We start from the raw sequence: 22,068 nt of genomic DNA, 5'->3' as shown, positions 1-22,068 counted from the left end.
GTGGAGCGCTGGGCTCGAACTGACGAGCCCAGCGTCTCCAGCATTTCGTGGCGAGTGCCTTGCCCACTACGCCCCTCACCATAATATTCTTAACGAGTGGCGGCTACGTGGCGTAGTGGGCAAGGCGCTCGCCACGAAATCTGGAGACGCTGGGCTTGCCTGTTCGAGCCCAGCACTCCACATTTGCTTTCAGTTTAGCTGGTCGTCCGTACTAATACACATTAGGGATGGGTACCGAATTCGGTACTTTTGAGGTACCGAACCGAAACACGTCGGTACTACCGAGTATCGAATCAAGTGAGAAACCGAAAAAAAAATAAAAAAAAATAAAAAAAAATATTTGTTATTCATTTTTTTTTTTACTTTTTTTTTACTTTTTTTTTTCATGTCAACGTTCACACGCACAATATATGCTTACCTAGGATTTGACTTGATTCAACAACAAAGCAGTCGGAGCAATGACAAGCCGAAAACTGTCGAAATTGTAGTTATTTGAAGTTTGGATTTTTTTTTACGACTGAGGTAGGTAAATTAAATTGACAGTTTTCGGCTTGTCATTGCTCCGACTGCTTTGTTGTTGAATCAAGTCAAATCCTAGGTAAGCATATATTGTGCGTGTGAACGTTGACATGAAAAAAAAAAAGTAAAAAAAAAGTAAAAAAAAAATGAATAAAAAATTTTTTTTTTTATTTTTTTTTATTTATTTTTTTTTTTTTTTTAAGTACCGAAAAAAGGTACCGTTGGGTACCGGTATCGACCGGTATCGGTTCAAATGTGAAAGGTACCCATCCCTAATACACATTGGCCGTATTAGGGGGTGGGAAACTGATGGGTGGGGATCGGGCGTTGTGGACAGCGACTCCTACAGGTCGGTTGGTGCGCCTGCGCAGTAGAATCAGGAAGTGTCGGGGGCAGCGTGAGCCTCCCACGCGTTACTCCTCGCCACCGAGAGATCGAGCTGCGCAGGTGAAAAGATGCGACTGCTGTTACCTCAAGTACCGGAGGGGACTTGTGCTATGTATGACTTAGTCCACATTGCAGCCGGCTTGTGGGAGGCAAGAAACAGCGTTCGTGACAGGGGAGGGTTGAATTGGATGATACGAAATTGGGATGGGAGAAAATATAGAAAATGGGAGAAAAAGTGGATAAAAAAAATATTCTTAACGAGTCTCACGCCATGTTTAGACAGAGTCTGAACAGAAACCGCAAAAGTCGTCTTGCGGTCTCACTTTTAATTTTGCGTTTAGACTAGTGTTTTGGGATGGAATTCTGCGTGCAGACGAGGCTGTAAAGACTCGAGACGACGGAGCCCCGCTGTCACACGATTGGCGCAGATGTCACATGACCAGAAACGTCAGTGGCCAATCAGATCGCCTCAGGTCGTTGAGACAACCAGACGTGCTGTGAAGACCCGCCCTACTCTGCCTCTGATTCGCAGACTGTGGGTGATTGGACCAAAGCAGAGTCACTCACAGACAGTGGCTCCAGTCACTAATAGTTGCGATAGCCGCGGGACATATTCTTGTGTATTTAAAAGTACTGCCAATGTAGCCTTCAGGTGATCGCCATGGATAGAAATCAGACATGCTTTGTTTACGCTTCTAGGCTACTGGCGTCTGGCGCATGCCTGTGATGTAAGCAGTACGCGACGAGAGCCTTGACAACCCTTTCGTCATAGTTTTATGCGGTTTGACAGTTTAGATGATAGCGCAAACTTAAAGGTTTATCGTTTCTAGGAATTCCACCCAGGAAGGTAGTCTCACTTTTTTGCGGATTCTCCCCGTAAAAACGCTGTTGCCGTATAAACAAAAGGCACATCCGAAAAAATATTTTTGCGGATTCACCTGCTAGCGTTTCCGTCTAAACAGGGCCTCAGTCAGGCTTCAGATCAGGCCATAGTACTACTTCAGCAACTATGCTAGTCTCAAATGACATCATTGAAGCACTGGACAAGAAAAAACACTGTGCAGCATTGTTTGTTGATCAAAAGCTTTTGATTCTGTGAATCATGCATTGCTGCTACTGCAGAGGCTTGGCTGCATAGGTCTTGGTAAAATGGCTTTGAGCTGGTTTAAAAACTATCTATCTGAAAGAACTCAGTGTGTTTCAGTAGAAGATTATACCTCAGCTGCTCTTACTGTAAACAAAGGTGTTCCACAAGGTTCTATTTTGGCCCCCCGTCTTATTCTCCATCTTTATAAATGAACTAGGAAATGGGATAAACACAGCACGTTTTCATTTATACGCCGATGATACAGTTGTTTACACAGTGGCTTCCTCTTTAACTCAGGCCATAGAGCTTCTACAGGATGCTTTCAATACACTGCAAGACTCCTTGCTAAGGCTAAGACTGGTCCTTAATGCAAAAAAGACCAAGTACATGACCTTCTCTCGCTCTAGAGCAGGGGGCGAAACTAGAGCCCGCCAAGCGCCATTGGCGATCAGTTTTTACGTTTGGCGACTCCCACTGAGAGGTCTGCCCGCCGTGTGGCGGGCAATCAAATAGTCATGTGAAAACCGAAAATCATGATCCAATTCCGAGCAGAGTTCTCACTCGCTGTCTCAGCACAGACATGCAGCGCACCGCGCACTGCTCCTCCTACCCCTCCCGCACCTGTTTCTGTATGCTGCATGTAAACAGAGGACAGTCACCGTGACGTTAGTCTAGTCAGAGGGACCTCCTTGAGCTAATGTTAGCTACTGTTACAAAATGACCCAGTCAACTATTCACTTTTAGTTTAATACATGAGGCATTGTGTAACGTTATCCAGCCGGCTAGCTACTGATAGCTCCCGACATCAACAACTGCTCCAGCAAGTGTCCAGTGCATAATACCTCCGTTGGCTAGGTAGCTCATGTTAGCCCACGTTAGCTCACTAGTCACTACGAAATGTCCCAGTAAACTAAATAGTTCAGAGGCGTTGTCCCAACGCCATCCAGCAGTAGCTACAGATAGCTCCTAACATCAATGTCCTACAACAGGGGTGTCAAACTCATTTTCACAGAGGGCCACATCAGCATTATGGTTGCCCTCAAAGGGCCAAAGACCGTATAAATGTTAATGTAATGTAAAATAAATGTAGCTACACATTTACATATTGTTAAACATGGTGTTTCTGTATTTATTACTTATTCAAGTTATACATATTGCATATTCATTTGCATAAATGTACAAATATATGTTAGCTTATGTTATTTTAACAAATAATTTTAGTTTATCAGAACCCCATATTACTCCACCAATCAATGATCAAACCATTCAAGTAAATAACAAAGAAGAATATCATCAAATACAAGCTATGACATTAAGTTTGTTCAAAACCTTTTTGTCACAGTCAAGAGGGGCAGAACTAACAACTGTGAGCTGCAAAGAACACGTGGGACAGATGTAGCAGATGTTACAAAAACAAATGGCTGCACACAACCTTGCAGAGGCCATACGTCCAACTAATGGAAGATAGTTTAATTAACAGATTGCAGAATGGGTACAGTACAGTACAGCTCAATACACACAATTGTTAAGGGGATGCAGACCAGAGAAAGACTTTCGACTTGTTTACATCAGGGTCCCCCATTTTCAATTCGTAATGAAATTGCTATTATGTGTCTGCATGAACACACAACTGTAACTGTACTCAAAAATAACAAAATAAGGGTTGTCTCAGTTCACAACTATATTGGTCAAGTTTTGGGTGGGACTTGTTTGCGTCCCTACAGCTTCTTATTCAATTGAGCGAGATGCTCGGTTATGTCACACAGCCAGTTTGCATCTGACAGTTCAGACAATATTTCTTCAACCCTTTGTTACCTATTCCGCCTGGATATTTTTTGTATTTTGGGCTGTAAAATTGTCAAAGAATGTCTGAGGAGTAAGTGCTTTTGGCTTTTTTCCTTTGTTACCTCAGATGTTCAACATACATGTATGTGTAAGAATGTGTAATAACTAAGGCTGTCAAAGTTAAAGCTTTATTAACGCATTAACCCACAATTATTTTAACACTGCTATTTTTTAACCCAATATTAATGTAAATTTTTTTTTTTTTTTAACCTGAGCTCTTGGTGGGCCACATCAAATGACGTGGCGGGCCGGATTTGGCCCGCGGGCCGTGAGTTTGACACCTATGTCCTACAACATGCGTATTCGAGCCCCTGGCTTACATCGCATGAGGGCTGCTGAATAGGGTCAGCTGCAGCGCAGGAGAATCCTTTCATGCTGAATGTAGAGTTTAGGGCACAGCTGCAGCGCCGGAGAATCCTTGCTGGAGCTGGAGGCCACTCGCGTATACACACAGACAGTGGAGCTGTTTGCAGACAGCGAGGTGGCGATGTCTCGCAGATAATACAACTACAAGTATGATTATATAATATATTTTATTAAAAAAAAAAAAATCATCTACCCGCCACTGGCCGGTGAGTCAAAAAGTTTATTTCGCCCCCTAGAGCAAATACAGCTGTCCAGGGGAGGAAATTAGGCCACTTTACTCGCCAATTGCGAGTATTTTTTTACGTTTGGCGAGTAATTCATGAAGAGCACTCGCCAGTCTGGCGAGTACTAGTAATTACAAAACAAAACAAAAAAATCATTCTGCAATCTGCTGATTCGCTCACTGGCACAAGCCGAACTCTGACTCCCCCCTTGATTCCTCCCATTTGCGCCTCATAATAATCCGACCATAACCAATGAACATCATCGTTGTACAGATGCGCTCTAAGCTCCTCCAATGAACACTCATTTTCTAGAAGATGCCGCCCATCTAGGGGAAGTGGACAGATCACTGCGCGCGCCGCGCGGACCTACAGACTCCTGCCACCGGCAGCCGGCTTGACAACGTAGACAAATTTAGACAAAAACACACCAGTGGATGAAAATAATTGCATGTAGAGTCGTCGCTTTCGGATATCAGTGCGGTCTGACATGGGGGCGAACAACAGCATGCGACGCGTCTCCTTCGAGTCGGATGAGAATGACAAGTCAACAACATTAGCCGGCTAGCTACCTAGCATGTAACAAGCTACCATAACGCGCATTCAACATAGTGGACGACTATACTGAGCGGCTTTGCTTAAATGCAGCCGAGTGACATTTTATTATTACCGGGTTTCCCCCCATATCACCACTGTGACTCGCCCATATGCCCTTCACAACGGTGATGTTGTCATACTTGGCATTCAGAATACACCTGCTGAACCCCTAGCGTTGTCGATTCGGTTCCAATGTATTGTCATCTTACAGCACAAGTACAGTACAACCAGAATACATTTGGCATACAACCAGAGTGCAAATGTAACAAGTCAAGTTCAAGTTGTTTTATTTAGCTATTACATTACAGTGAAATGCTTGGTTCTTTCACTGCCCAACTCAGTCCAACCTAAACCAGCCCAACCCAGTATTGATTGATTGAAAACTTTATTAACAGATTGCAGAATGGGTACAATACAGTACAGCTCAATACACACAATTGTTAAGGGGATGCAGACCAGAGAAGGACTTTCGTCTTGTTTACATCAGGGTCCCCCATTTCAGTCCTGTTTGCTTAATGCCTTGTCCACTTCCTCCACACTCCAATGCCCTTCAACCCTGCTCCTGTCAAACCTGCTCTTTCCATTCCCTCCATCATGTCCCCCCTTTCTGATGAATATTTCCTGCACTTAAGAGTCAGACACACATTCCTAGTAGTTGAGCTGTGATGAATGAATGAATGAAAACTTTATTTAACAGATTGCAGAATGGGTACAGTACAGTACGGCTCAATGCATGCAATTGTTAAGGGGATGCAGACCAGAGAAAGACTTTCGTCTTGTTTACACCAGGGTCCCCCATTTTCAATTCATTTTCAATTCATCATTCAGTATAACCTAGACCAGCCCAACCCAGCATCTTTCACTGCCCAGTTCAGCCCAACCCAGTCCAGAATAGTTCCCTCTTTCATGTTAATATGTGATTTAATGATGTAATATTTTGAAGAGTAGAGACTGTGATTAATTTACTATGATTGAAAATCAATTTAGACGAAGACGTACAAAGAAGTAATTATCACAATTAGCGATTTTTTTTGTCTGGTAAAAAATCTGTTTGGCTGGTAAAAAAAATCAGATACTCGCCAGTTGGCTGGTAAGCCAAAAAGTTAGTTTCCTCCCCTGCAGCTGTCCCTCCGATTCTGACACTGGAAGGGACATGCCTTGACAAAGTAGCATCCTATAATTATCTGGGCATATGGATTGATGAAAAGATGGCCTTTGATGTTCATATTGGGAACCTACTGAGAAAACTTAGACCTAAACTGGGCTTTTTCTTCTGGTTAAAGAAATGTTTCCCGTCTGAAGCCAGGAAGAGAATTGTGCAGAGTTCCTTTCTGCCTGTATTAGACAATGGCGATGTGATCTATATGCATGCTCCTTCCTCCCTGCTTAAAAAACTGAATTCTGCGTACCATGCTGCCATACGTTTTGTAACGGGTGCAGGCTCTCGCACCCACCACTGCACTTTGTATCAGTCCTTAGGATGGTCCTCTCTGTACCAAAGAAGACAATCACACATGTTGATTTTTATCCTTAAGTCATTGCTAGGTAAGCTGCCCTTATATATCTCCAGACTTCTGTCCTTTTATACTTGCTTTTTTAATACCAGACGAGCAGCAAATGGGATGCTTTTAAATGTTCCTTTGATGCAGTCAGAGCTTGGTAAAGCTGCATTCTCCCACTATGCTCCCTTTTTATGGAATACGCTGCAAGTAAAACTTTGTCTAGAGGCACTTCCTACTGTGAATGCTTTTAAAGGTATGCTACGATTAGCCCTTTATGAAACATGTAACTGTTTTACCTGATGCTATTGCTGATCTGATTATGCTCCTTGCCACTGCACAAGTGGCCTTCTGTATTTATATTTGAATTGTATGTTTTTTGTTTAATGCCCTGTTTTATGTTGAATCTTGTTGTGTGCCGTGTTGGTCAGGACTCCCTGGAAGAAGAGATCTTGTATCTCAATGGGACATTCCTGGATAAATAAAAAAATACAAGCCCACGAAACATGTCTCAGTAAAAGCATAATCAAGTCCGGCATTAGTGTAGTCAGCAGCTCTCCGTTTAACTAGAGCTCACTACATTTGTAATAAACATTAGGCCTACAATACAACTATTCTCTGACCGCACCGTTTTCTTATTGGCATTCAAAAGGTTTCCCTAATTTTCTACTGGAATGATGCAGAGGCAAAGTTCTGTTTTGAAGGGGCTTTTATTTTGGAGCCTCGTGTATTTTTACCATTCAACCAAGGGAGGGAAAACTCTGCATTCAGCAATACAGTAATACTGTCTACATAACAGGCACGTGCATACATAGGGGTGAAGGGGTGCCCGGGCACCTGCCTTTTTCATTTCTCATTAGAAAGTGCCCTTTTTATGCCACCCTATTTTTATTTTATTTTTTTACTGTTGCACATATATATATACTGCCCTGCCCTTCCAAATGAAAGATGTTAGCTAGCGTTAGTTAGCTAGCAAGCTCTGTTGAATACCGCTGATAACACAAAAGATATGTGCACACTGTCGACGGTATCACACGATTAGTGTTCGTGCAGACTAAATGTAAATGTTTAAAAAAAAAAAAAGTTACATTGCTGTAAAATGATCTACAATTCGCCCGGTATTATAACAACATTGCAGCAATTTCTTCTTCTTCTTCTTCTTTCTTCTTCTTCTTCTTGTAAATGTCCGGCGGACTACGCGTCGTCTAGGCGTATTGCCGCCCTCCACAGGACAGAGGAAGCACTATAGATTTCCAGCCCTCCCTATATTCTGTTATACAGCCCCGCGGCAAGCAGGAACTGCACAACAGCACTAGCTCTCTCTTGGTGGTTCTTCTCATAGATATCTATATATATCTATGGTTCTTCTCACCCAGGCCTAGAAATGAAGGCAAAGAGAAAGAATTAACTCCCTGAGAAGAAAGAAACAACCAGATCATTACACAAGTCGGAAGTCAAGACGTGCCGCGGATATCCCCTGCACGTTGATTGGTCCAAATACCGGAGGACGAGCCACCTTGTAGCATGTTCATTGTCGTTTTTGAATTGTAACACATTTTATTTTATTTGCGTTTGATTTGTTGCTACATTGTATAGAACAACGTACATGGTTGCAATAACATTTCTACATGTGTTGATAAATTGCATCGTTAAGATGGTTCAGATCAGACTCACTCCAAACTATACAATTAAATAAAAGAAACTCATTATATGGAAACTCGAATTGGTGCGCCACCTCTTTATTTGTATTTTGATGAAACCATATAATAATAATATAGCCACCATAACCCTTACTAAACCAAACGCAACGTGTTTAGCCTTGAACACACCCTTATTAAACCAAACGCAACGTGTTTAGTCTTGAACACACCCTTACTAAACCAACCGCAACATGTTGAGTCTTGAACACACCCTTACTAAACCAAACGCAACGTGTTTAGTCTTGAACAGACCCTTACTAAACCAAACGCAACGTGTTTAGTCTTGAACAGACCCTTACTAAACCAAACGCAACGTGTTTAGTCTTGAACAGACCCTTACTAAACCAAACGCAACGTGTTGAGTCTTGAACACACCCTTACTAAACCAACCGCAACATGTTGAGTCTTGAACACACCCTTATTAAACCAACCGCAACATGTTGAGTCTTGAACACACCCTTACTAAACCAAACGCAACGTGTTTAGTCTTGAACACACCCTTACTAAACCAAACGCAACGTGTTTAGTCTTGAACAGACCCTTACTAAACCAAACGCAACGTGTTTAGTCTTGAACAGACCCTTACTAAACCAAACGCAATGTGTTTAGTCTTGAACACACCCTTACTAAACCAAACGCAACATGTTGAGTCTTGAACACACCCTTACTAAACCAAACGCAATGTGTTTAGTCTTGAACACACCCTTACTAAACCAAACGCAACATGTTTAGTCTTGAACAGACCCTTACTAAACCAAACGCAATGTGTTTAGTCTTGAACACACCCTTACTAAACCAAACGCAACGTGTTTAGTCTTGAACAGACCCTTACTAAACCAAACGCAACGTGTTTAGTCTTGAACAGACCCTTACTAAACCAAACGCAACGTGTTGAGTCTTGAACAGACCCTTACTAAACCAAACGCAACGTGTTTAGTCTTGAACAGACCCTTACTAAACCAAACGCAACGTGTTTAGTCTTGAACAGACCCTTACTAAACCAAACGCAATGTGTTTAGTCTTGAACAGACCCTTACTAAACCAAACACAACATGTTTAGTCTTGAACAGACCCTTACTAAACCAAACGCAATGTGTTTAGTCTTGAACACACCCTTACTAAACCAAACGCAACGTGTTGAGTCTTGAACACACCCTTACTAAACCAAACGCAACATGTTGAGTCTTGAACACACCCTTACTAAACCAAACGCAACGTGTTTAGTCTTGAACAGACCCTTACTAAACCAAACGCAACGTGTTTAGTCTTGAACACACCCTTACTAAACCAAACGCAACGTGTTTAGTCTTGAACAGACCCTTACTAAACCAAACGCAACGTGTTGAGTCTTGAACAGACCCTTACTAAACCAAACGCAACGTGTTTAGTCTTGAACACACCCTTACTAAACCAAACGCAACATGTTTAGTCTTGAACACACCCTTACTAAACCAAACGCAACGTGTTGAGTCTTGAACACACCCTTACTAAACCAAACGCAACGTGTTTAGTCTTAAACAGACCCTTACTAAACCAAACGCAACGTGTTGAGTCTTGAACACACTCTTACTAAACCAAACGCAACGTGTTTAGTCTTGAACACATTCTTACTAAACCAAACGCAACGTGTTGAGTCTTGAACACACCCTTACTAAACCAAACGCAACGTGTTTAGTCTTGAACACACCCTTACTAAACCAAACGCAACGTGTTTAGTCTTGAACAGACCCTTACTAAACCAAACGCAACGTGTTTAGTCTTGAACAGACCCTTACTAAACCAAACACAATGTGTTTAGTCTTGAACACACCCTTACTAAACCAACCGCAACGTGTTTAGTCTTGAACACACCCTTACTAAACCAAACGTAATGTGTTTAGTCTTGAACAGACCCTTACTAAACCAAACGCAACATGTTTAGTCTTGAACACACCCTTACTAAACCAACCGCAACGTGTTTAGTCTTGAACACACCCTTACTAAACCAAACGCAACGTGTTTAGTCTTGAACACACCCTTACTAAACCAAACACAACGTGTTTAGTCTTGAACAGACCCTTACTAAACCAAACGCAACGTGTTTAGTCTTGAACACACCCTTACTAAACCAAACGCAATGTGTTTAGTCTTGAACACACCCTTACTAAACCAAACGCAATGTGTTTAGTCTTGAACACACCCTTACTAAACCAAACGCAACGTGTTGAGTCTTGAACACACCCTTACTAAACCAAACGCAACGTGTTTAGTCTTGAACACACCCTTACTAAACCAAACACAACGTGTTTAGTCTTGAACACACCCTTACTAAACCAAACACAACGTGTTGAGTCTTGAACAGACCCTTACTAAACCAAACGCAACGTGTTTAGTCTTGAACAGACCCTTACTAAACCAAACGCAACGTGTTGAGTCTTGAACACACCCTTACTAAACCAAACGCAACGTGTTTAGTCTTGAACAGACCCTTACTAAACCAAACGCAATGTGTTTAGTCTTGAACAGACCCTTACTAAACCAAACACAACGTGTTTAGTCTTGAACACACCCTTACTAAACCAAACGCAACGTGTTTAGTCTTGAACAGACCCTTACTAAACCAAACGCAACGTGTTTAGTCTTGAACACACCCTTACTAAACCAAACGCAACGTGTTTAGTCTTGAACAGACCCTTACTAAACCAACCGCAACATGTTGAGTCTTGAACACACCCTTACTAAACCAAACGCAACATGTTTAGTCTTGAACACACCCTTACTAAACCAAACGCAACGTGTTTAGTCTTGAACAGACCCTTACTAAACCAAACGCAATGTGTTTAGTCTTGAACACACCCTTACTAAACCAAACGCAACGTGTTTAGTCTTGAACAGACCCTTACTAAACCAAACGCAATGTGTTTAGTCTTGAACACACCCTTACTAAACCAAACGCAACGTGTTTAGTCTTGAACACACCCTTACTAAACCAAACGCAACATGTTGAGTCTTGAACACACCCTTACTAAACCAAACGCAACGTGTTGAGTCTTGAACACACCCTTACTAAACCAAACGCAACGTGTTGAGTCTTGAACACACCCTTACTAAACCAAACACAACGTGTTTAGTCTTGAACAGACCCTTACTAAACCAAACGCAATGTGTTTAGTCTTGAACAGACCCTTACTAAACCAAACACAACGTGTTTAGTCTTGAACAGACCCTTACTAAACCAAACGCAATGTGTTTAGTCTTGAACACACCCTTACTAAACCAAACACAACGTGTTTAGTCTTGAACAGACCCTTACTAAACCAAACGCAACGTGTTTAGTCTTGAACAGACCCTTACTAAACCAAACGTAATGTGTTTAGTCTTGAACACACCCTTACTAAACCAAACACAACATGTTTAGTCTTGAACACACCCTTACTAAACCAAACGCAACGTGTTTAGTCTTGAACAGACCCTTACTAAACCAAACGTAATGTGTTTAGTCTTGAACACACCCTTACTAAACCAAACACAACATGTTTAGTCTTGAACACACCCTTACTAAACCAAACGCAACATGTTTAGTCTTGAACACACCCTTACTAAACCAAACGCAACGTGTTTAGTCTTGAACACACCCTTACTAAACCAAACACAATGTGTTTAGTCTTGAACAGACCCTTACTAAACCAAACGCAACGTGTTGAGTCTTGAACAGACCCTTACTAAACCAAACGCAACGTGTTTAGTCTTGAACAGACCCTTACTAAACCAAACGCAACGTGTTTAGTCTTGAACAGACCCTTACTAAACCAAACGCAACGTGTTGAGTCTTGAACAGACCCTTACTAAACCAAACGCAATGTGTTTAGTCTTGAACAGACCCTTACTAAACCAAACGTAATGTGTTTAGTCTTGAACAGACCCTTACTAAACCAAACACAACGTGTTTAGTCTTGAACACACCCTTACTAAACCAAACGCAACGTGTTTAGTCTTGAACAGACCCTTACTAAACCAAACGCAACCTGTTTAGTCTTGAACAGACCCTTACTAAACCAACCGCAACGTGTTTAGTCTTGAACACACCCTTACTAAACCAAACACAACGTGTTTAGTCTTGAACACACCCTTACTAAACCAAACGCAATGTGTTTAGTCTTGAACACACCCTTACTAAACCAAACGCAATGTGTTTAGTCTTGAACACACCCTTACTAAACCAAACACAACGTGTTGAGTCTTGAACACACCCTTACTAAACCAAACGCAACGTGTTGAGTCTTGAACACACCCTTACTAAACCAAACACAACGTGTTGAGTCTTGAACACACCCTTACTAAACCAAACGCAACGTGTTTAGTCTTGAACACACCCTTACTAAACCAAACGCAACGTGTTTAGTCTTGAACAGACCCTTACTAAACCAAACACAACGTGTTTAGTCTTGAACACACCCTTACTAAACCAAACACAACGTGTTGAGTCTTGAACACACCCTTACTAAACCAAACGCAACGTGTTTAGTCTTGAACACACCCTTACTAAACCAAACACAACATGTTTAGTCTTGAACACACCCTTACTAAACCAAACACAACGTGTTTAGTCTTGAACACACCCTTACTAAACCAAACACAACGTGTTGAGTCTTGAACACACCCTTACTAAACCAAACGCAACGTGTTTAGTCTTGAACAGACCCTTACTAAACCAAACGCAACATGTTTAGTCTTGAACACACCCTTACTAAACCAAACGCAACGTGTTTAGTCTTGAACACACCCTTACTAAACCAAACGCAACGTGTTGAGTCTTGAACACACCCTTACTAAACCAAACGCAACGTGTTTAGTCTTGAACACACCCTTACTAAACCAAACGCAACGTGTTTAGTCTTGAACAGACCCTTACTAAACCAAACGCAACGTGTTTAGTCTTGAACACACCCTTACTAAACCAAACGCAGCGTGTTTAGTCTTGAACACACCCTTACTAAACCAAACGCAACGTGTTGAGTCTGGAACACACCCTTACTAAACCAAACGCAACGTGTTGAGTCTTGAACAGACCCTTACTAAACCAAACGCAACGTGTTGAGTCTGGAACACACCCTTACTAAACCAAACGCAACGTGTTGAGTCTTGAACACACCCTTACTAAACCAAACGCAACGTGTTTAGTCTTGAACACACCCTTCACCGCAGCTTCCGGGTTTCACACAAACAGTCACCTGACTCAACTGGTGACAGAAGTTGGACCAAGCCAACACTAACAGCTTTATTCAACCAATGTACCTTGTTTTTTTGTTTTTGTTTTTTTACATTTGTAAGCTGTATTTTAAGACAGTTGCTTGACAGGACTTTTCTTTTCTTCAGAGAAATCGTTATTTAACCGTTTAACAACATGGTATTGATTTGCGGTCCTAAATTGGCCACTTGTGGGATTGTCATTAGCATGTGGGGAGTCATAATGTTGGTAAGTTGAGCCCGACGAACTAACTTAGTCTTGTTACTAACATTGTGTTGCTGTTGTTTATGAATTGTAGCCTATACTATCCTACGAAATGACATGCAAATAGATGTTGCCTAATGTCTGTCCATAACAAGTCGAGTTCAATAATGTGTACTAACGACCAATGTTATACAGTTACAGTATAATTAGTTCCTATAGCTAGCTGTAGTTAATCAATGTATTGCCAACTATTAGCGTTACTTGCATTTCTCTTTCTTTATCTCTCCCTCTCTCTCTCTCTCTCTCTCTCTCTCTCTCTCTCTCTCTCTCTCTCTCTCTCTCTCTCTCTCTCTCTCTCGTGTAGGCAATGCTGGGAATATTCTTCAAACTACATTCAGCGGTGCTGATCGAGGATGTACCTGTGACTGAAGAAGACTTCAAGGGAGAGGAGTAAGTCCCCCCAATAGACAACAACAACACTGAGAATATCATCCGTACAGTACAAACAGTACTGTATTTGCAAATCTGATATGTCATAAATGTATAGATGTAGCAGTACTGTCTATCTGTATGTCATGTATGTCATATATGTTATGATGAATTGAAAATGGGGGACCCTGATGTAAACAAGACGAAAGTCTTTCTCTGGTCTGCATCCCCTTAACAATTGTATGTATTGAGCTGTACTGTACTGTACCCATTCTGCAATCTGTTAATAAACTTTTCAATCAATTCAATCAAACTGGTAAACCAAGTATTTGTAGAAATGCATGACCCTGGAATAGGTGGGCTTTTTGCATCAATCCACCTCAGTGTCCTCTCGTCAAAATACAACGTTGCACACTAGCCCTGGTCTGAGATGTACTAGTAGCCACAGGCTTTCTTTAATCTAGCCCTGGTCTGAGATGTACTAGCAGCAGCCACAGGCTTTCTTTAATCTAGCCCTGGTCTGAGATGTACTAGCAGCAGCCACAGGCTTTCTTTAATCTAGCCCTGGTCTGAGATGTACTAGCAGCAGCCACAGGCTTTCTTTAATCTAACCCTGGTCTGAGATGTACTAGTAGCAGCCACAGGCTTTCTTTAATCTAGCCCTGGTCTGAGATGTACTAGTAGCAGCCACAGGCTTTCTTTAATCTAGCCCTGGTCTGAGATGTACTAGCAGCAGCCACAGGCTTTCTTTAATCTAGCCCTGGTCTGAGATGTACTAGCAGCCACAGGCTTTCTTTAATCTAGCCCTGGTCTGAGATGTACTAGCAGCCATGGGCTTTCTTTAATCTAACCCTGGTCTGAGATGTACTAGCAGCAGCCACAGGCTTTCTTTAATCTAGCCCTGGTCTGAGATGTACTAGTAGCAGCCACAGGCTTTCTTTAATCTATCCCTGGTCTGAGATGTACTAGCAGCCATGGGCTTTCTTTAATGTTATTGCTGGATTGGTGTTAAGAAATGTGTCTTGACATATACCAGTATGAGTAATACCAGTGATGTCCCATAAATCTGTTACCACTCACTCACCCAGTCACTCACTCACACACACACACACACACACACACACACACACACACACACACACACACACACACACACACACACACACACACACACACACAGAGAGGGGTAATTTTCTGACTGTCTCTGGGTATCTGACTCAGTGGAGGAATAGCCTCAGCAATGTCACACTCCTATGATGACACACACACACACACACACACACACACACACACACACACAGATGCCACGTGGTAGGTGAGTGGACAGATGTCAGCCATAGCTGTTCAGTCCTGCTCTAGAGTGTCCTGCTTGTAGGAGAACCATCCTCTGCTGTTGTCATGAAACCCTTTTTCCTCCAGTTTTGGTGCATTTTGAATTTATACTTGAAAGTTAGCAATACTTAGATCATAACTCTTAATGTGTTGATTGATTTTGAATTTGTTTCAAGGCCCTGCCCTATTATCTATTCTGTAATCTCTTCTTTAAAGTGTACACTACACACACACACACACATATTTATTTTATTAAAGAAAATTCCCAAAGCACTTATGCATGCTTGTATTATAATATTCTATCATATTAATGGTAAAATAGGGATTAGGTGTGTAGTGTATAAACCAAATGGCTACAGTACAGTGGTATATCTTGAATGTACCTAAAAAATAAATAAGTAACTGCTAATTCTTTCATTTATTTGCATCCATCTAAAAATGTTTGCACCTTATGGTGTTCTTGTTCTGTTCTTGACTTATTGTTATGTTTTCTTCTTGACTTGTTTAAAGAAGATCTGTACGGCCCATGGGGACATTAACGTGTGTTGTTGGGCCCTATAAATAAATTTGATTTGATTTGATTTGAACAGCTGCTTTACAACCAAAAAAGGCCCCTTTTCACAGCTGCCATTTTGACATGTCATTGCAGGGTAAATACAGGTGTAATTGATGTTCCATTTAGGTGTGTCACATCACAGCATGCACACAATCTAGTTACTTCAACGATATTCCATTGTTTCACGTTTGTTTAACTCCAGCTGGAGTGGGGGCCCAGTTTCTTCTGATATATTTCAGATGAATATGATTGATTTAACTGCACAGTTAATCTCTCTCTCTTTCTTCCTTCCACAGTAATATTAAAGCACTTGGGAACATCTACCGCCTGTATGACCAGGTGTCTTACAACTGCTTCATAGCAGCAGGCGCTTACCTGGTGGTGGGCCTCTTCTCCTTCTGCCAAGTCAAACTCAACAAGCGCAAGGTCAGTGCTTTTATTCTGACCATGAGGTGGTGATTTACTGTTATATTAGGAGACTGGGAAGCCCCTCCCCCAACATTTTTATTAGGGATGGATATAACTATCAAAGATTCTTGTTTCTCTTCCCTAGGTGTCTAATGTCCTTCTCTTTTTAACTGGTTGTATGGCTGGCTACTGCTATTAGCTATTAAAGGAACACAACGACATTATGGGAAATGTGCTCACTGTCTTCTCCAGAGTCAGACAAGAAGATAGATACCAGTTTCCGGAGCCGGTTCCCGAACGTAATCTCGAACCGGCCGGCGCGTTCACACGGGTAATAATTGGTTCACAACATGACGGAGGCTTTAGTTCGGCCCTCTAAGAAAACACTGAGCACCGATTTTTCATGTTCCGAACCAATTATTCCCGGTGTGAACGTGCCGGCCGGTTCGAGATGACGTTCGGGAACCGGCTCCGGCACCACGGTGTGAAAGGCCCATCTGTGGGTTCAGTGGCTGCATGCTATGAAACGAATGGAAGCGGATACGGACCACTAGCCTATCTTAAAACTCCAGGAGAGGTGTTTATAGCCAACAGCTAGGCTAGCCGGTCCGTATCAGCTTCCATTCATTTGTGCTGTGCTAGGCTAGCTTGCAGCCGGATAGCTTTCTACTGAACGCACAGAAAGGAAATTTGTCTGTATATTCTTGTCTGACTCTGGAGAAGACGGTAAGCGCATTTGCCATAACGTTGGCTTGTTCTTTTAATGTTTAAAAGCACATTTTCATTGTTTACGACCATGAATACATTTTTTAAATAAAAAATCCGCCAAATCAAGCTGCATAGTACTAATATATACTCTGTAGCCACTGGGGGGCGACAGTGGCTCAGGAGCTAGAGCGGCCGTCTACCAGACTGTTCCCCGTTAGACTCCGGCTCCTCACGGCAGCGTGTCGAAGTGTCCTTGAGCAAGACACTTAACACTAACTGCTCCCGATGAGCATGTTGCGTGTTGCTTAATGACAGCGGAAGAGTGCAAGGGCGCTTCCGCATTCTTCGCCGCGCATGCGCATGAGGTCCTCGCTTAGTTCAGACGCCCCATTCAACACGGTGAATCCCAAACTCGAAACTCCGTTAAGCTCCAGAGAGAGAGGCTGAAAATCGCCAGTTCTTGACCGACGGATGGGAGCCGAATCGGGATCCGAGTTTTCTGATGAATAGCCCCAAAACATGGAGGTCGCGATTCGCGAACGGCGCCGGCTTCGCTGACCAGAGCTCTCTCAGATTCAAAATTGCAGCCTGGAACATACATGTTTCGGAACCAATGTGTAACTAGACAGTTACAATATAACATTTATATTAATTAACCCAGTTAATGCCTTAAGAGAAAGAGTCTATACCTCTCAGTTTATGGTCGTCCAGCCGACTGGGTCTGTTACAGGAACAATATTAGGTTATTTTCTTTGTCAAAGTTCCACCTTCCACTGCGGCTTGGGCCGATCGTCATACTAACTTGTTTGGCTGAGTTAGCGGGAGGGAAGTCGTGGGTGGTAATCTGGCGTTGTGGTCAGGTCTGGGCGCCTGCTCAGCGAAAGGCAGGAAATGGTGAAGGCAGCGTGAGCTCCCACGCGTTACACTTCACCAATGAGAGTCCTCGCTGCCAGGTGAGAAGAGAGCCGCTGGCTGTCTCCGCATGTGTCGGAGGAAGCATGTGGTAGACTTCAGGGTTCCCTTGTACCGACCGGTAGGGGGAACATGCACACAACGACCAGGTAGGGGAGGGGGGGAATTGGCATAACGACTAAATTGGGATGGGGAGAAAAAGCATGGAAAATCAGGCGGAGAAAAAGAGGATTAAAAAAAATTAAATAAAAAGAAATTCCAGTTTGCAGTTTCAGTATAATTTTCACTGACCTCAAATATTGCTTTTCCCCACCGCCACCAGCAACATTTTATTACGCACATGGCGTGAAACTATCTGCAGATCAGCTCCCATTATGATTAGATAGTCGGTGTACCTCTAAATGTTTGTTCCATAGTGTATTTATTTACATAATGCATATTTTGTTATTTTTATTACTGAATGAAACCATAAACCGAGAGGCCTATTGGGATGCTAGATCATAATGTGAAACACTGTGCTACCTCTATCTTTTTTATGCTCGCTTATGCCTGTATTTTCTACTGCTGTGAAGCACTTTGAAGTGCAATTTCTGTATGAAAAGTGCTATACAAATAAAGTTTTATTATTATTATACATAGAGTAGCCTACCTATCATCTTATTATGTGACAATGCACTCAGGGATCAATAGTGCATTTACTTTTCTAAGAACATCCATGAAAGTGATTTATTATTATACTGTAATTAAGATTAAGTAAATAATTATATATTCCCCCCCATGCTTGTGGTCTTGTCTGTCTCATCTAGGAGTATTTGGTGCACTAGGGCCCCCTGCTGGACTCAAGGGGACACAGCAACACCTCACACTGGAGGCTCTGTTCAGATTGTCTAGAAAGTTCTTTCATGTTCCTTTAAAAAAAAAAAATGTCCTTACCCTCAAAGATCTTACACACACTAGGGATGAACCGATGCCACCTTTTCCATGCTGATAACGAGGCCTGTCGATGGAGTACCGATCCGATCCGTTTTGTGCTCAACAGTATAGACTCGAACCATCGGTTTGGGGTCACTGGACAAAAAGGATGGCGATATAGACCTAATCCGTTATTTTCTACATTAGATGGATATAACGTGTTAAAATATGCAGAATATCAAGTCACTTTGCTTTGATATATATATATATATATATATATATATATATATATATATATATATATATATATATGCTTCATTATAGGGTTTTAGTATTAGGGAAATTCTCTTGATACCAATGACCTTATTTTGGCCTAGAATATACCAGTATCGGTGCATCCCTAAAACAGACACACACACACCCTCCTCATCGAAAAGTGAACAGGAAATGAGGACGCTAGACAGTCTGGAAGAAGCCAATGAGAAGAGTGCCAATAAACCATCTTCCTCCGATGCCAATAAACCATCTTCCTCCGATGCCAATAAACCATCTTCCTCCGATGCCAATAAACCATCTTCCTCCGATGCCAATAAACCATCTTCCTCAGAAACCAACAGTCACGCTCGTCTAAATGAATTGTGGCACATTTTTGTCAACTATTTGTGTATTTAAGATCGAGATGGCAGAGATCTTTCTCAGCCACGAATGCCTTACCCTTCCCATTCAATGGCGAGAGCAAAGTGAGCTCCATGTTATCTTTACCTCTTGCTCCAGATTCTGAATGAATTGTTATGAATTGTGCTCCTTCACATTCCTGTCTTGTCAGAATTGGAAGAGAGAAATGACGACAGAAAAACAGTATTGTCTTGTTTTGCCAAAACCTTTAATCTATAGAGGTTTTTCACAGAATGTTTAGAATGCATTGTCCTCCATGTAAGAGATGACATGTGCTATGTGTTGATTTATGAGAAATATAGCAACAGAAATTTAATAATAATACTGTATCTTGTAAACAAGCCACAGTGGAACAGTACTGTCATGTTTTCCCAGTGTTACTGCACAGAAATGAGGTATTTTCTTTCAAAAGTGGTTACCAATAGTTAGTTGTTGGAAGAACGACAACTACACAGACATTCTGTGCAAGGCCTCTATTATATTGTGTACAAAGTTTGAAAATGTTTATGATTCTGATCAAGTGCGCCCATTGAACACTTGGTGTTTCTCTATCTTTCAATGGACTAAACTAGCACAAAAAAAGGAGCAAAGAAATCAATGCCAATCACAGTGCCTTTTTACAATCTGCTGCAGTAAACGGGTAAATAATGTTCACTACTTCATAGCTTTCTCTTGTCTATACTTACATAGTGCCTTAAAAATTTATTCTGAGTAAGAAGTTTGTATGTCTTTTTTTAATGAGTAAAAATACATATTTATACATTATATATGCTTCACATATATACAAACAACCCATGATGCAACATAACGTGTATCCATTTTATTAACAATATATACCATCACTCTGAAATATACAAAGACGAGTATAATCATTGACATAGCAGTATACAAAAAAACAAAATATTGGTCACAGTACAAGTATTGGTATACAATACACTGTCGCTAACATAAAATATTGTTTACAGTATAAGCATCTATCTACATGTTGGGGCCATGTGGTAGGGTATGTAGCATCTACACATTAGGGGTCGTGTGGTAGGGTATGTAGCATCTACACATTAGGGGCCGTGTGGTAGGGTATGTAGCATCTAGCTACACATTAGGGACCGTGTGGTAGGGTATGTAGTATCTACACATTAGGGGCCGTGTGGTAGGGTATGTAGTATCTACACATTAGGGGCCGTGTGGTAGGGTATGTAGCATCTACACATTAGGGGCCGTGTGGTAGGGTATGTAGCATCTACACATTAGGGGCCGTGTGGTAGGGTATGTAGCATCTACACATTAGGGGCCGTGTGGTAGGGTATGTAGCATCTACACATTAGGGGCCGTGTGGTAGGGTATGTAGCATCTACACATTAGGGGCCGTGTGGTAGGGTATGTAGCATCTAGCTACACATTAGGAGCCGTGTGGTAGGGTATGTAGTATCTACACATTAGGGGCCGTGTGGTAGGGTATGTAGCATCTACACATTAGGGGCCGTGTGGTAGGGTATGTAGCATCTACACATTAGGGACCGTGTGGTAGGGTATGTAGCATCTACACATTAGGGGCCGTGTGGTAGGGTATGTAGCATCTAGCTACACATTAGGGGCCGTGTGGTAGGGTATGTAGCATCTATCTACACATTAGGGGTCATGTGGTAGGGTATGTAGCATCTACACATTAGGGGCCGTGTGGTAGGGTATGTAGCATCTACACATTAGGGGCCGTGTGGTAGGGTATGTAGTATCTACACATTAGGGGCCGTGTGGTAGGGTATGTAGTATCTACACATTAGGGGCCATGTGGTAGGGTATGTAGCATCTACACATTAGGGGCCGTGTGGTAGGGTATGTAGCATCTAGCTACACATTAGGGGCCGTGTGGTAGGGTATGTAGCATCTACATTAGGGGCCGTGTGGTAGGGTATGTAGCATCTACATTAGGGGCCGTGTGGTAGGGTATGTAGCATCTACACATTAGGGGCCGTGTGGTAGGGTATGTAGCATCTACACATTAGGGGCCGTGTGGTAGGGTATGTAGCATCTACACATTAGGGGCCGTGTGGTAGGGTATGTAGCATCTAGCTACACATTAGGGGCCGTGTGGTAGGGTATGTAGCATCTACACATTAGGGGCCGTGTGGTAGGGTATGTAGCATCTACACATTAGGGGCCGTGTGGTAGGGTATGTAGCATCTACACATTAGGGGCCGTGTGGTAGGGTATGTAGCATCTACACATTAGGGGCCGTGTGGTAGGGTATGTAGCATCTAGCTACACATTAGGGGTCATGTGGTAGGGTATGTAGTATCTAGCTACACATTAGGGGCCGTGTGGTAGGGTATGTAGCATCTACACATTAGGGGCCGTGTGGTAGGGTATGTAGCATCTAGCTACACATTAGGGGTCATGTGGTAGGGTATGTAGTATCTAGCTACACATTAGGGGCCGTGTGGTAGGGTATGTAGTATCTATCTACACATTAGGGGTCGTGTGGTA

At 42.3% G+C, this 22,068-nt stretch overlaps 1 protein-coding gene across 1 annotated transcript; it reads left to right on the top strand.

Moving 5' to 3' along the window:
- The first annotated feature begins 13,435 nt into the window (after positions 1 to 13,435).
- LOC311227021 (ribonuclease kappa-like) lies at positions 13,436 to 20,293 on the top strand. The gene is made up of 4 exons (XM_084312523.1): positions 13,436 to 13,676; positions 14,017 to 14,102; positions 16,266 to 16,395; positions 18,804 to 20,293. Exons 1-4 carry the CDS (start codon positions 13,605 to 13,607, stop codon positions 18,819 to 18,821), a joined length of 306 nt encoding a protein of 101 aa, XP_084168649.1. The 5' UTR covers positions 13,436 to 13,604; the 3' UTR covers positions 18,822 to 20,293.
- The last annotated feature ends 1,775 nt before the right edge of the window (positions 20,294 to 22,068 follow it).

This window comes from Notolepis coatsorum (genome assembly GCF_963971535.1).
Source record: "Notolepis coatsorum genome assembly, chromosome: 4".
NCBI lineage: Eukaryota > Metazoa > Chordata > Actinopteri > Aulopiformes > Paralepididae > Notolepis > Notolepis coatsorum.
Note: the sequence above shows the minus strand (reverse complement) of the source record. Positions and strands in the feature narration are given on the sequence as shown.

Excerpts from the sequence above, each read along its gene's own strand:
- LOC311227021 (XM_084312523.1), top strand. The coding sequence starts at position 13,605 with ATGGTATTGATTTGCGGTCCTAAATTGGCCACTTGTGGGATTGTCATT. Across the intron at positions 13,677-14,016 it reads TGTGGGGAGTCATAATGTTG|GCAATGCTGGGAATATTCTT; the intron begins GTAAGTTGAGCC and ends TCTCTCGTGTAG. Across the intron at positions 14,103-16,265 it reads GAAGACTTCAAGGGAGAGGA|TAATATTAAAGCACTTGGGA; the intron begins GTAAGTCCCCCC and ends TTCCTTCCACAG.